The sequence below is a fragment of the Arvicola amphibius genome, chromosome 14 (assembly GCF_903992535.2).
Source record: "Arvicola amphibius chromosome 14, mArvAmp1.2, whole genome shotgun sequence".
Lineage (NCBI taxonomy): Eukaryota > Metazoa > Chordata > Mammalia > Rodentia > Cricetidae > Arvicola > Arvicola amphibius.
The window spans coordinates 30,280,693-30,294,631 of NC_052060.1; the positions used below are offsets into that span (position 1 = coordinate 30,280,693).

General features: G+C 44.8%; 2 protein-coding genes and 1 long non-coding RNA gene across 3 annotated transcripts in view; 2 read left to right on the forward strand and 1 right to left on the reverse strand.

The window, feature by feature from the left end:
- Window positions 1–433: 433 nt before the first annotated feature.
- On the forward strand, window positions 434–818 carry LOC119801484 (60S acidic ribosomal protein P2-like). Its single transcript, XM_038312116.1, has one exon. The coding sequence runs from the start codon at window positions 446–448 to the stop codon at window positions 791–793; it is 348 nt and encodes a 115-aa protein (XP_038168044.1). The 5' UTR covers window positions 434–445; the 3' UTR covers window positions 794–818.
- Window positions 819–6,944: 6,126 nt separating this feature from the next.
- LOC119801356 lies at window positions 6,945–10,709 on the reverse strand. The gene is made up of 4 exons (XR_005283174.1): window positions 10,350–10,709; window positions 8,877–9,032; window positions 8,242–8,385; window positions 6,945–7,439 (listed from the first exon to the last, which is right to left on the reverse strand). It is a non-coding gene; the product is annotated as an uncharacterized LOC119801356 (long non-coding RNA).
- A 92-nt stretch (window positions 10,710–10,801) lies between these two features.
- Window positions 10,802–13,939, forward strand: part of Alg14 (ALG14 UDP-N-acetylglucosaminyltransferase subunit) — a 71,638-nt gene continuing 68,500 nt past the window's right edge. Inside the window, exon 1 of the mRNA XM_038311908.1 lies at window positions 10,802–11,029. Within this exon, the coding sequence (XP_038167836.1) occupies window positions 10,894–11,029 (136 nt within the window). The 5' untranslated portion in view covers window positions 10,802–10,893. The remainder of the gene's footprint in view (window positions 11,030–13,939) is intronic.

Genomic DNA, 13,939 nt, shown 5'->3' on the forward strand with positions numbered 1-13,939 from the left:
CTGTTGGGAATTAACAGAGTTTCCCCATCATCTTACCTTGTCATAGAAGGCAAAATGCTGACCAAGGTGGTCTCCGTGGTTCTTACAGGAAATCTTCAGCCTTCTTGCCCATACTTGTCAGTCTTTCCGAGAACCGATAGATTCTCCGGTGGCAAGGGATCTAGGTGCCTGGGTTTCTACAAGTCTCCACACGCTGGCAGCCCATGGATTGGTGGCTCTTCTTTAGGAGACTCTGCCAAGAGGTTGGTGCTCCACATAATCAGGCTTATTGTTAAGTCACCCCTTGGGTGTCAACTGCTACTGCATTATCCCTATATCCCTAGCGTGTTGCCTTGGGGACACCACATAATAGGGGCTGGGAGATTGGGACTAAAAAAGGGAGCCTGGCCTTTCGCCGCCTGATGCCACCGTGGTCGCACGCGTGAGGCAGTCCGCAACAGCCGACATGCGCTACGTCGCCTCTTATTTGCTTGCCGCCCTTGGGAGCAACTCCTCTCCTAGCGCCAAAGACATTAAGAAGATACTAGACAGCGTGGGCATCGAGGCGGACGATGACCGGCTCAACAAGGTCATCAGTGAGCTGAATGGGAAAAACATTGAGGATGTCATCGCCCAGGGTGTTGGGAAACTTGCCAGTGTGCCTGCTGGTGGAGCTGTGGCTGTTTCTGCTGCCCCTGGCTCTGCAGCTCCTGCTGCTGGTTCTGCCCCGGCTATAGCAGAGGAGAAGAAAGAAGAGAAGAAGGAGGAGTCCGAAGAGTCGGATGATGACATGGGATTTGGCTTGTTTGATTAAATCTGTGCTCCCCTGCAAATAAAACCTTTTTATGTATCTTGAAAAAAATAAAATAAAAAGGGAGCCTGCTTATATTCCCAACTACTTCGAGTCCAGAAGCCTGCCATATCATCCATACCATTGAGTCTTGCCTTTCAAATTAAATTGAATATATTTTAAATCCCCCAGTCTGATTCAGCCGATTCCTCACCCTCTGAATCCTTCCCATCCCCTGCCTTTCTTAATATATGACTTGTGAATTTCTTGTCTTGGAACATCTTTCCTCCCTCACTGCTTAAGCCAAGGCCTCGCTCTCCCACATTTTCCTGGTATGTCTCTCAAATAGAGACCATGTTTCTCACACCCACCTAGGATGTGCGGAAGACACTTCTCTTGCTCCCTTTTCTGCTCCCTTCTAAAACTCTGGTTCCTCTGAAGTTCTTACCACACTGTAGTATGTGCTGACAATACATGCCTATTAGATTGATTTAAGCAGACTTTAAGATAAGACCAAAGCCAGGCAATGGTGGTAAATGCCTTCGATCCTAGTGCTCAGGAGGCAGAATCAGGCAGATCTCTGAGTTCGAGTCCAGCCTGGTCTGCAGAGTGAGTTCCAGGACAGCCAGAGCTACACAGAGAGCCCCTGTCCTGAAACAACAAAGAAAGAAAGGGAGGGAGGGAGGGAGGGAGGGAGGGGAGGGGAGGGGAGGGGAGGAAGAGGGGGAGGCAGGGAGGGAGGGAGGAAGGGAGGAAGGAAGGAAGGAAGGAAGGAAGGAAGGAAGGAAGGAAGGAAGGAAGGAAAGCATGAACAGGGTAGGGAAAACCCAAGGAGGAGGGGGTGCAGTAATCAAGGAGGATTGACATTGGACCTGGGCCAAATGGAATAACAGCAGAGAGCTAGGACTTCGAAGAGCTACACACAGGAAAAATCATGAAAAAGAGGAGCCATCTTAAGTTCAAGGACATAGTCTTCCCCTCCAGGGGCTAGACTCTAGCAGCTAGGTCCATATTGGCCACATCCAACCAGTACCAGAGCAAGGAAGTCTGCTGATTCTAGCCCCTATGTTTCGGATAACAAGACACAAGAGTTCTTGTGGGGCAGGAAGAAATCCAGCTTATACCTAAAGCTCTTCTGGGGCCTTCAACTCTCTTTTTAGATTTGAGCTCCTGGCTGAGTATTTTCCTCTTCTTCACTCAGTGACTTCAGTATGGGGGATGCTACTGACTGTTTTCATTCATGCTCACTACCATACCCTAACCCCCCCCCAAGTAAATACACACTGTTGCCTCTGCTTTCCACTGTGACAACTACTTGGATACTTCGTGGCAAGACTTACATCATTCAGTCTTAATCCCTTCCTTTTTACTTCTGAGACAGGATCTAATACATCCTGAGCAGGCCTAGTACTTGCTATGTAGTGATTACAGGCATGCACCAAACCCAGTGTTATGTGGCACTGGGGATTCAACCCAGGGCTTCATGAGATCATACCTCTTGTACAGCAGGTATGTTGTAAGAACACAGCCCCAGCCCAACCCTCCAACCTTCTAATCCACTCTTCCCACCCCTTCACTATGCATCCCCTCCTGCACCTCTGCCCCTTCTGTCTTCACTCCCCGCTCTGTCCGAAGAAAACTCCCCAGTCTCTGTGTGTTGTACCCACCTGTCAAAGCTGACTGCTTAGAGGCAATTAGCCGCCTTCTCCTGTGGGAAGGAAAATATGAAAGATATGTTGACTGTTCTCTCTCATGTTTGTTAGCACAGCTTTAACAGGCGTTTTGTTTGTGAGACACGGTCTCTGAGCCCTGAGCTGAGTCTCCTGCTTCCTCCTCTCCGGTGCTGTAATCACAGGCTTACCCCACTAACCCTGGCTTCCACAGCAATTTTAATTGCTTTGGTCCTGGTGAGGGTGCCAGTTACTCAAGATTGCTACCCTGTACCTTCTCTCACTCGGTAACACATACACGCAGCACACACATTTGCATGCACACATGTGCACACACACATTTGCATGTACACACGTACACACACATGCACACACACATTTGCATGCACTCACACATATACACACGTGCACCAGCGCACATACGCATGCGCGCATGCACACACACAGCACACACATTTGCACGCACACATGTGCACACACGCACACACACACACACACACGTCTTCATGCTCTCATCCACTCATCACCAGGTCTACAAACTTCCACGTACCTGCATCTCCACCCCAGCGCTCCAACGGGTTAATGGAGTAAGGCTCGCTCCTCTAAATGCCCACCTTCTTGACTTAGGTTCTAAATTCAAACCCATTTCATCTTCTGCAGAACTTCCCTCATATTGCCATACTCCTTTCTCTCCTCCACTGGAGCTCCTTAACAGCAAATATCCTGATTTCTCATTTTAAAACAAATTTCCTCGGGACTAAGGGCGCAGCTCTGGGCTAAGGGCTTACCTAACATTCTCAAGCCCTGTCTTTGATCCTCACAGAGTGTCAACCACAGAGGAAAATTACATTTCCTCAGCTCCAAATTCTCTGTCGTCTTTTATCCAAGCTGACCATTTTCCATTAAGGAAAAACTGGAAACGCCTAATGAGAAATCTGATTTCAGCCAGCAGAGGTGGTAGCACATACCTTTAATTCCAGCACTCGGGAGGCAGAGAGAGGTGGATCTCCGTGAGTCCGAGGTCAGCCTGGTCTATAGAGTGAGTTCCAGGACAGCCAAGGCTATTACCCAGTGAAAACCTGTCTTGAAAAACCAAGCAAATAAATAAATAAATAAATAAATAAATAAATAAATAAATAAATAAATGTGTGTGTGTGTGAGAGAGAGAGAGAGGGGGGAGAGAGGGGAAAAGGGAGAGAGAGAGAAATCTGATTTTCTTCATTTTTTAGTCTCTTTCCTGCTCATTCTCAACTGCTTTCCAGCATGTACTATGCTATAGATTCCCAGTGACTGACCTGTTCCAAGTACTTGACATACTTACCCATCAGCAACATGCATAGGGCTGATTGCACTCTGATCCTTAAATCATTTTCCTCTCTTGGTTCCTGTAGCCAACTGCATTTGTTACTTTTTTTTAAAAAAATATTTATTTATTGTGTACACAGTGTTCATCTGTTCAGTCTCCTTGTATGCCTACAGGCCAGAAGAGGGCACCAGATCTCATTATAGATGGTTGTGAGCCACCATGTGGTTGCTGGGAATTGAACTCAGGACCTCCGGAAGATCAGCCAGTGCTCTTAACCTCAGAGCCATCTCTCCAGCCCACACTTGTTACTTCCTACTTCTGTTACAGAACACCATGACCAAGTTGACTTACAGAGAGAAGGGTTTATTTGGCTTCCAGTTCTAAGTGGTAAGAGTTCCTCATGGCAGAAAGGAACGGCAACATTCAACAAGCATGGCTGCAGGAACAGGAGGAAGCCACGCGCTCACCCCTAGAACAGCAAGAGCAAAGCTGAGACAGCAAACTATAAGTAGAAGAGGCTTTCTTTTTTTTTTTTTTACCATTTTGTTTTGTTTTGTTTTGTTTTGTTTTTTGAGACAGGGTTTCTCTGTAGCTTTGGAGCCTCTGTCCTGGAACTCACTCTGCTGGCCTCGAGCTCATAGAGATTTGTCTGCCTCTTCCTCCCAAGTTCTGGGATTATCCTGTGCTATCCGATGCAGTATCCACTCGTGTTGTGATGAATATGGACTGTCAGCTTGACAACAGCACCTAGAATCCCCCAGGAGATGAGCTTCTAGGTGTGACTGTGATGCTAGTTAGGTTAGTTGAGATGGAAGGACTCACCCGAACTGGGGGTGCCACCATTTCATGGACTTACGCCCAGACTGGATGGACAAGAGAAAGCAGGATGAGGATGAGCAATCGTCTGTCTCTGGTTCTTGACTGCAAGTGCCACGTGCCTGGCAAGAGATCACCTGCCTCGCATGTCTGTTGCCACGCTTTCTTTTCCTACCATGACGGACTGTACCCTCAGACTGGGAGCCAGAATAAAATTTCTTCCTTCCTTAAATCGCATTTACCAGGTATTTTGTCACAGCCGTGGGGAGAATTAACACAACTAGGCATAGGTGTCTATTTAAGTTTAAAATACTAGAACACAATGAGACAAAATTAAAATCCAGTTCAGTTGCACTAGCCAGATTTCAAGTGCTCATTTTGGGTGCATGTAAACAGTGTACAAACACAGACACCGACACTTCCATCATCACAGACGGCAGTACTGGACAGGACTGTCTGAACTCGCTAGTGATCTCACCCAGCTCCATGGCTCATAACTCATCTGTATGCCAGCGAGCTCTAAATTTATACCTCCAATCTGACCCGAGCTTCAGATGCGAACATAAAACAGCCTGTTTCAATAGAACACTCTGTTTTCACTCTCTTTCACCTCCCTCCACCTACAAAAGCTTTCTTTTCCTCTGCTAGATGATACTAACTCACCAGGGGTTTAAAGATGCCGGTTTTGAAATGTCTTTGTGTGTTATTTGTTAGCATGCACACTTGTGTGCGGGTACTTGTGGCGGCCGGGAGAAGGCACCAGATCCCCCGAAGCCACAGCTACACAGACAGTTGTGAGCCGCCTGATGTAGGTGCTAGGAATAAAACTCCAGTCATCTGTGAGAGCAGCTAGTGCTCTTAACCACGGGGCCATCTCTGAAGCCTCCATTTCACCAATTTTGAAACCAAAAATCTGGTGTTATCCCGATTCCTCTTTCATCTTCAACATCCCATTAGTTTTACTGACTTCATACATAAAATATATTTATAATCTATCCTTAGCTACGCCCTCTGTTATCTTCTCTAGTCCAAGGTTCTTGCCTGGGTCACTGTCCTGCTCATATGACATATGACATGCCCTGCCCAACACGTGGGCAGCCCTTCTCAGATGCACAATAAATTTGCTGACTGAACTGACACGCGGAATCCTATGGAATACAAAAAAAAAAAAAACAAAAAAACAAAAAAAAAAACCCAACTTGGTAAAACTTCAAAAATATGTCTGAATATTAGATATTTACCATATAAACTTTAGGAAATAATTTCTTTCCATAGTTTTGAGAAACAGTTTCATGTAAACCACGTGGAACTTCCATATACTGCGTGGCAGAGAATGACTTTTAATTTATTATCCTCTTTTCCCACCTACCTCCCAAGTGCTGACGTTAAGAGTGTGAACTACTGCCGGGCGGTGGTGGCACACACCTTTAATCCCAGCACTCGGGAGGCAGAGATAGGCAGATCTCTGTGAGTTCGAGGCCAGCCTGGTCTACAAGAGTTAGTTCCAGGACAGGCTTCAAAACTACTGCAAAACCCTGTTTCAACTCCCCGCCCCCCATGAACTACCAAGTCTATCTCAAGAAATTCCAGTGAACAGATTTAAGAATAATCACTTCCCAGACAAACTTAATGATCGGTGTGAATCACGTCTTATTAATTTTGTCAACCATTCATATTTTCTTGTGTTTTACTGAAGGACCATGCATCTGTTATCAATGTGCCAGTCTGACTCACCTCCGAAAACTGTTTTGGTGGTACTTCTTCCAGCTCAGTCTAAACTTCTAATTACCCACTATAGTCTCCTGACCTCTCGATTATAGCCTATACATTCTGTCACAGCCAGGACTGCTTATTCAGTAGACATTTCTTTCTGTTCAGGAATCCTCCACTTGTTCTTGCCTCTTCCTATTTATCTCATCCTGGCAGGCTTTGACAGTTCAACAGTTCCTCTCCATAACTCGGAATATCTCAATCAATAACTCTGTATTTGATGTGGGATTCCTGTCTGTATGCTATGAATATGTTTTATTACCCTTGGTTAATAAAGAAGCTGCTTTGGCCTATGACAGGGCAGAATATAGGTAGGCAGCAAAACTAAACTGAATGCAAGGGGAAAGAAGGCAGGGTCCGGCAGATGCCATGTAGCTGCCCAAGAAGCAAGAGGTGACAAACCACAAGCCTCGTGATAAAATATAAAATAATAGAAATGGGTTCATTTAAGATGTAAGAGCTAGCCAGAAATACGCCTGAGTCATCAGCCAAACAGTGTTGTAATTAATATAGCTCCTGTGTGATTATTCAGGTCTGGACAGCTGGGAAACAAACGAGCAGTCTTCTGTTTACAAATGGCATCCAAACGTTTGGCAAGAATATCCACATAAAGTCTAAGAAAGCTTTTTTTTTTTAAAAGGACTTCTAGACCCACAAAAATGAGAGTCAATTTCAGCTTCTTGATAGCTGCAATTTTTTTCAGATAGGTTCTGTTTGCTGGTGGCAAGCAGAGGCATGGCTTCTTTAAGAGACAGCTTCCTGATTTGTGCTGAAGATTCAGGTGTATTCAGGAGTAATCTGTCCTGCCATAGGCCAAGAGAGCTTCTTTATTAACCAATGGTAATAAAACCTATCCCACCATCATAAATCCCACATCATTAGTTCCTTGTCCTGTTGCTGAGATAAGACAAAACAACGGCAGAAAGCATTAACTTTGGCTCACAGTCTCAGGGACTCTTCCAGCCCACGTCAGGGAAGCCACAGTTGCAGAAACATGAGGCAGCCGAGTGATGGACGCTGGCACCCAGATCCTTCTCTCCTTCTTATTCAGTCCAGGATCCCAGCCCACGCAATGCTGTGGCTCACAGTTATGGTGGGTCTTCCTGGTCTAGATTAGAATAGGCATGCCCAAGGGCTTGTCTCCTGGTCATTCTAGACAAGTAACATAAGCCATCTCGCACATCAAACATCGTCTCTATTGATTATCGGCATAACTGGTAGCCCCCAAATGCTCCCCTGTCCGTGTCTCCCAGTTACAGCCAAATTGAATTGTTTTCTACAGTTGGGGATGATGGGAATGAGGGGACAAGAGGGTAAGGTGATGGGAAGTATAATTGTATCCTTTCCATTACAAGTCTTCCTTAACACGGAGCGTGGGGCCTGAAGCCATGTAACGAGTACATGTCTGACCACAGCAGTGCATCTGTCCGTTCACCAACACGCATCTTCACAGCAACCCAGACACCACAACTGCCTATGACAACCACCCCCTCTCCTTCAGCTTCCGGGTCACACCCACCCTCCATACAACGGACATAAACCATAGCAGGATTTTACATCCCCCTCCATTCCTAGCTCCAGCAGCTGTGGGAGCTACTTCATTTTATGGATGGGTGATATAAATATAGCTCACCTTAGTGAAAGAAAGCCTCCCATGAGGGATTCTGGAAAGATATATTTCTCTTAACACAGACCAGATGACAACAGAAGTACTCTTAAGACTGTGGAAAGTGTCCTTTGTGGAGCGATTCCTGGATCACTAATAGCCCCTTTTTTTGTTTGCTTGTCTGTAGCTCTGCTTGGCCTGGACACCATCATGCTGATGGGACTGGCCTCACAGAGATCCTCCCTCCTCTGCCTCCTGAGCGCTGAGGTTTCAGGTATGCCCCACCATGCCTGGCCACTGATACCTTCTTTTCAATGTGAAGCCAGTCTTAGGTTGAAGCCACTTTGTAGAACAGCAGAGAAGGCGGTAGAAGAACTCGACCCTGTAACATTCTTGAGCCACTCTTTCTGCGGTGTGTGTTCCTGAGTGTACATATTTGCGAGTGCCCCTGTGTGTACAAGAGGAGGTCAGAGATAAACAGGGTCTTCCTCAATTGCTTCTCTGCCTTAGTTTGATGTTTAAGGATCTGTTTTTTATGAGTATGAGTGTTTCGCCTGAATTATTTCTGGGCACCATGTGTGTGCCTGCAGAGATTGGAAGAGGGAGTCAGGTCCCCTAAAACCAGAGTGGCAGATGATGGTGAGTCACCAATTGGGTGCTGGATGTTGAACCTGGGTCCTCTGACAGAGCAGCCAGTGCTCCTAACCACTAAGCTATCCCTTCAGTCTTTTTTTTTTCTTTTCTTTCTTTTTCTTTTTTTTTTTTTGAGACAGGTTCTTCCATTGACCCTGGAGTTCACTGATTGGTTCAAGTCCACAGAGCCTCCACCATGCCTGGCTTTTCTGCGTCGGGAATCGAAACTTGGGCCCTCATGATTACCCAGCTGGCACTTTACTACCGAACCATCTCCCAGCACCGGAGTGGTGTTGCCATGCTCACCCGAGGCCCTGCCTCTGGCTCCTCATGATGTCTAAATCTGCAGCCTTCTTATTGCATCCAAATTTGACAGACACCGACTTCTAAGTCAACAGCTATGGATTTTCATCACATAAGCAACTTCAGGCAAATTAATTTTTGTGTAATCTATTTCTCCATCTGTAATGCAAAGAATAACATCAACTCAGGACCTGGTTGTAAAGAATGAGGTCGAGAGGGATTGACGAAAGATTCCATAGGCAGAGTGCTGTGAGCTCTCCAGTCAGATAAAGCTACACAGTTCAGGAACTCTCCCGAGCCTGACTGCTGCTCAGGAACCAACACACCTAATTTTATGAGAGGATCTCAGGAGCTGTCCTGGAACTTATGAACCAGTATCACTTCCAAAAGCATTCGAGGCGCCAGGCAAATGTGATCACCAACCAAAACTGAGTTTACCAAAGAAGTATATGATGTAACATTCTTAAGCTGAGGGTTTGTGTTATGCCATTATTTCACAAAATATAGATAACAATTACAGGTAAAGTCTATTTCTTATAGAATTGCACATAGTATTCTATATGTCAAGATTACAATGTTACCATTCTAGGAGACAGAAGCAGAAACAATCCAACAAAACATTTATATTAAACTCAACACATTTGGTTCCAAAATTCACATTTTATTACAAAAGCAACTTTATTATTTAGAAAATAGGATATCATATATATTCCTTTGTAACACTGTATCTAATTTTATTTAAAGCATTAACCTTATACATTAAAAAAGACTCAGTAATTTAAGTAAGAACTTGTTTGATTTTTCTTGTAATTTGCAGAGTCAGAATTCTTATTTTTTTTATTTTTTTGAGACAGCTTTGACTGTCCTGGAACTTGCTCTGTAGACCAGGCTGGCCTCCAACTCACAAGAGATCCACCTGCCTCTGCCTCCCGAATGTTATGATAAAACGTGTGCATCACTACCACCAGGCCAGAGCCAGAATTCTAATACATATTGAGTCTAAATGCTATTAGCAAATGACAACAATAGAGATTCTGCATTTAACTTTTGATTTTTTTTTTCTTTACAGAGGGGCTCATGCAACCCAGGCTAGCCTCAAACTCATTTATGTAGCTGGGGATGACTTTGAACACTTGATCCTCCTGTCTCTATCTCCCAACTGTAGGATTATGCCTTCCTTCCTCCTCTTGCTCTCTGAAGTCGAGAAAGTTTCCACTCCTCTCAGGAATATGACATAGCTTGAAGTGATCACGACTCTGGTCATAGTTTGAGCTCTGTGAAATTGTCTAGAAAAAGTAAAAACATGAACATTGGGAAAGGGTGGATTTGAACGTTCTTCCCCTAAGGGTATGTCTCTGACTGGCACACATCTTCAGTTCTGCCTGTATGTGGGAACCCAAGCGTCTTGTAAGAAGGGAAGAAGGAAAGAAGTAAGGATGTATGCTGTGGCAAAAACTGGCAGAGCCAGTTACTAACCCGAGCCTTCGTGGTCCTGGCCCTTCTAGTGTACACGTAGCCTGACCTGGTCACTGGAGGAAATTAAACTTGTCCAGCAATTAACTTCCCATTTTCACATAGACCCGCACAACTGCAGCACAGTCTTTTTTTTTTTCTTCGAAACAGAGTTCTTTTGTGTTGCTTTGGAGCCTGTCCTGGAACTCAATCAGATTGGCCTCGAACTCACAGAGATCCGTCTTCTTGTGTATCTGCGTCATTACTACTCGGCTTTGTTGCAAAGTCTTAACCATTCTAAGAAGGAAGATTCCTGCTCTTGCGTTTAGCCCCGCCCATCACAGACAAGCCCCGCCCACCGAGACGCCAGCGACACGTCGCTCTGCGTTTTCCAATCAGAACTGCACTTCTGAACTTTGACCGCCCCAGTCATCAAGCTCTGCCCAGCGCCGACAAGCCCCGCCCACAAGGGGGACGCGCTTCGTTCCCGGCGTTTTTCATTTTCCGGACTTACTGGCAAACTTTGACCGCAGGCGCCGGAACTACTACGCATGCGTCGTCCCTTTGCATGGTGGGCTTTCTGATTCTCGCTGCCGCCGCGGGAGCAGTGGCGCTCTTGCTGGTCGTGAGACTATGTGTCGTGCTTCAGCTCCGTCACGTCACTCCCCGAGAGTCTGTCGGACTCCTGATAGTTGCTGGATCCGGTAAGTATTCGGGCGGTGGCGGACGTGCTTGTGTCCGGAACTACAAACCCCAGAGTGCATCGCGAGTCTCTTCACCCTTCTTAGCGTCTTCACGAGCGCTGCATCCTGAGATTTGTAGTTTTTCTGCATTTCCGGAACCGGTCAGCCCAGACAGGGAAAAAGGCTGGGTAACTCAACCGCCTTGTCATTAAGACAAGTAATTTACACTTGTCTGTAATTAAGTCTCTGCCGTGTACAACTTTCTAACAAATAATTAGCGACAGAGTACGCTGAAGCCTCTTGATGCTGATATACGTTGCCGTCTTTGTTGCCGTGCGTTATTAGTCTAGGTCTTTTGTATTTAGTTTAAGAAACGTGAACTTTACGTGTTACGAGTTGTCACACATAAATGTGCTAAGCCCTTGAGGATAAAAAGGTGGATATTCCATACTACAATACCTTCAGAGTGAATTTTTTTCATTTTCAAAGATTGAAATTAAATTTAAATTAATCTGAAATTAAAAAAAATAAACTTAGAAACTTAGAATTTTAGATGAACAGTTTTAACGGGTTTGTAGTTAAACATATTTTATACAGTCAAAGTGATACCCAGTCCTATACAACAGTGCTATCTGGACTACATATGAAATAGTCTATTGCTCCAGGGTCAGGAAAACAAAATTAAATCAAGCCTAATATAAAATGATGCAGTCAAAGAGACCCAGTAAATTTGAGGTGTTTAAGCCTGTCTCTGCAGCTGGACTTACAGTTTTACTGTAAACTTTTAAAAATAGAACCCCCTAATAAAAAGTTACATAAACTAGCAATGAAGTTGTATATTATCATTATAAAGTGTTATGTACTGTATATTAATAGTATATGTTGTGCTTTTTTATATGATAGGCAGCACAGTAAATTTGTTTATATAGCACTACAAACATACATTACCTTGGGCTAGTATGCTATGATGGTTCTCACAGGCAATAAGGATTGTTAAGTTCTCTTTTAATCTCATGTGACCACTGCCAAGTATACTATTATCAACTGAAACATTATGTGATGCATAACTACATACAAAAATAATATTTAAGATAGAAGCAAATGTACCAAACTTACATGCAATTATAATTTTTACTTATTTACTTAACACATTTTTGATCATGGGAAAGACCAGACACTCAACTGAGTTCTGAAATAAATAAAATAAAACAAATAATAGAATAAACCAAAACAAGTATCACTTGCCACAGAGTCACGTCTGTGTGCCAGGCACTAGGAGAAGGACAGAGATACAACAGTGAATGCACTAGAAAAGCGAACAGAAGATGAAGCAGAATCAGTAGCTTTCACACAGAGGACAAAAGTGTCTGTTAGTTGTAGAAATACAAGTTATTTCAAGTGAGATGCAAAGCCACTGGGGGGGCATTTGAGCAGAAGTAAAATATTTATTTTTTGTAGGAACACATTGAATGTAGTGTTGAAAATAGGCTCGAGAAGTAAAGGGAGAGGAAGTGGGGATATGATCTATGTAAAGCTGTATTTGTGATCTATGTGAGAGTGGCTTTGAGCGAGAGGGAAGCGAAGGAGGTGGTAAGAAGGGATTGGAGGGGCAGGAGAGTGGCTCAGCATTTAAGAGGACTTGTTCTTGCCGAGGACCAGAATTTGAGTCTCAGCCCCCACTGTGGTGGCTCACAACCATCTGTGGCTCCAGTTCCAAGGATCTCGTAGGGATATGGTGAAGTCCTGAGTGAATGTGTGTGGTGATGTAGCCCTGCCATACTGTGGTAGTTTGAATGAAAATGGCTCCATAGGCCCCTAAAGATTGGCACTATTGGGAGATGTGGCCTTGATGGAGCAGGTGGGGGTTACTGGAGGAAGTGTATCTATCCCTGGCAGTGACTTTGAGGTCTCAAGCTCAAGGTCGAGTGGCTCTTGCTGCCTGCAGATCCAGATACAAAACGCTCAGCTACCTCTCCAGCACCATGTCTGCCTGCATGCCACCATGCTTCCTACCATGACAATAGTGGACTAAACCTCTGAACTGTAAACCAGCCCCAATGAAATGTTTTCCTTTATGAGTCGATGTGGTCATGGTGTCTCTTCACAGCAATAAAACCGTAACTAACCCCTGTATCAAGGACCTCAGTGTCTCAGCCCCATGGTAGTGGCTAAGCCTAGGTGAGGTTCAGAGCCATTACATAGCCTTTCTCTGGTCCTAGTGGGAATGTTGATAGAGTATGCAGAAAATATCCACTGTAGTGCTCCCCACCACTAATGTGTGCAACCTGGAAACTGCTTGGCTTATAGAGACTGCTCCTTCAGAGCTAATCTTGCCTCCTTGTCTAGCTGTCTATGATAGACCTGTCTCCATCAGTATCACTATGTAATAAACCTTCCTTTCTGTTCAATGTATACAGTAAACACTGTGAGCTTCGGGGTCCTGCAGCTTCTTCTTCAGAGAGCCCGACCACCCCATTCCAGCTTTACTGTCTGTGGAGCTGCATGCCTGTTCTTTCCTCATTCCCTCACTACCCGGCTAGGTCAGTTGCAGGAGCTGTGCAGAGCATGGCAGGATCCTGTACTCTCTTCTAACTGCCATGGTCATCAGGTAGTTAGTGATGCAGACATATACATGTGAACAAACCTTCATACATATTAAATAGATTTCTAAAAGTTAGAAAATAAAGAAATGATTGGATGCTTGGTACGTATTAAAGTTATCAGTTCATATTTGTGAAGTATTTTTCCTTCAGACTGGTAAGCCTCTCCACCGACGCCATAATCCAAATTAAACCAAATCAGATCGAATTAGGAAAAGCCTAGGATTAATGGATGCCAACGCTCCCGGGTTGCCACCCCCCCTCGGGAAAACACGGAGAAGGGGGAAAGAAGAACTAGAATGACCATGTGTTCCTTCTCTGGGGGCAGTTT

What these genes read in the sequence shown, in the direction of transcription:
- LOC119801484 (XM_038312116.1), top strand. Translation starts at nt 446, where the DNA reads ATGCGCTACGTCGCCTCTTATTTGCTTGCCGCCCTTGGGAGCAACTCC.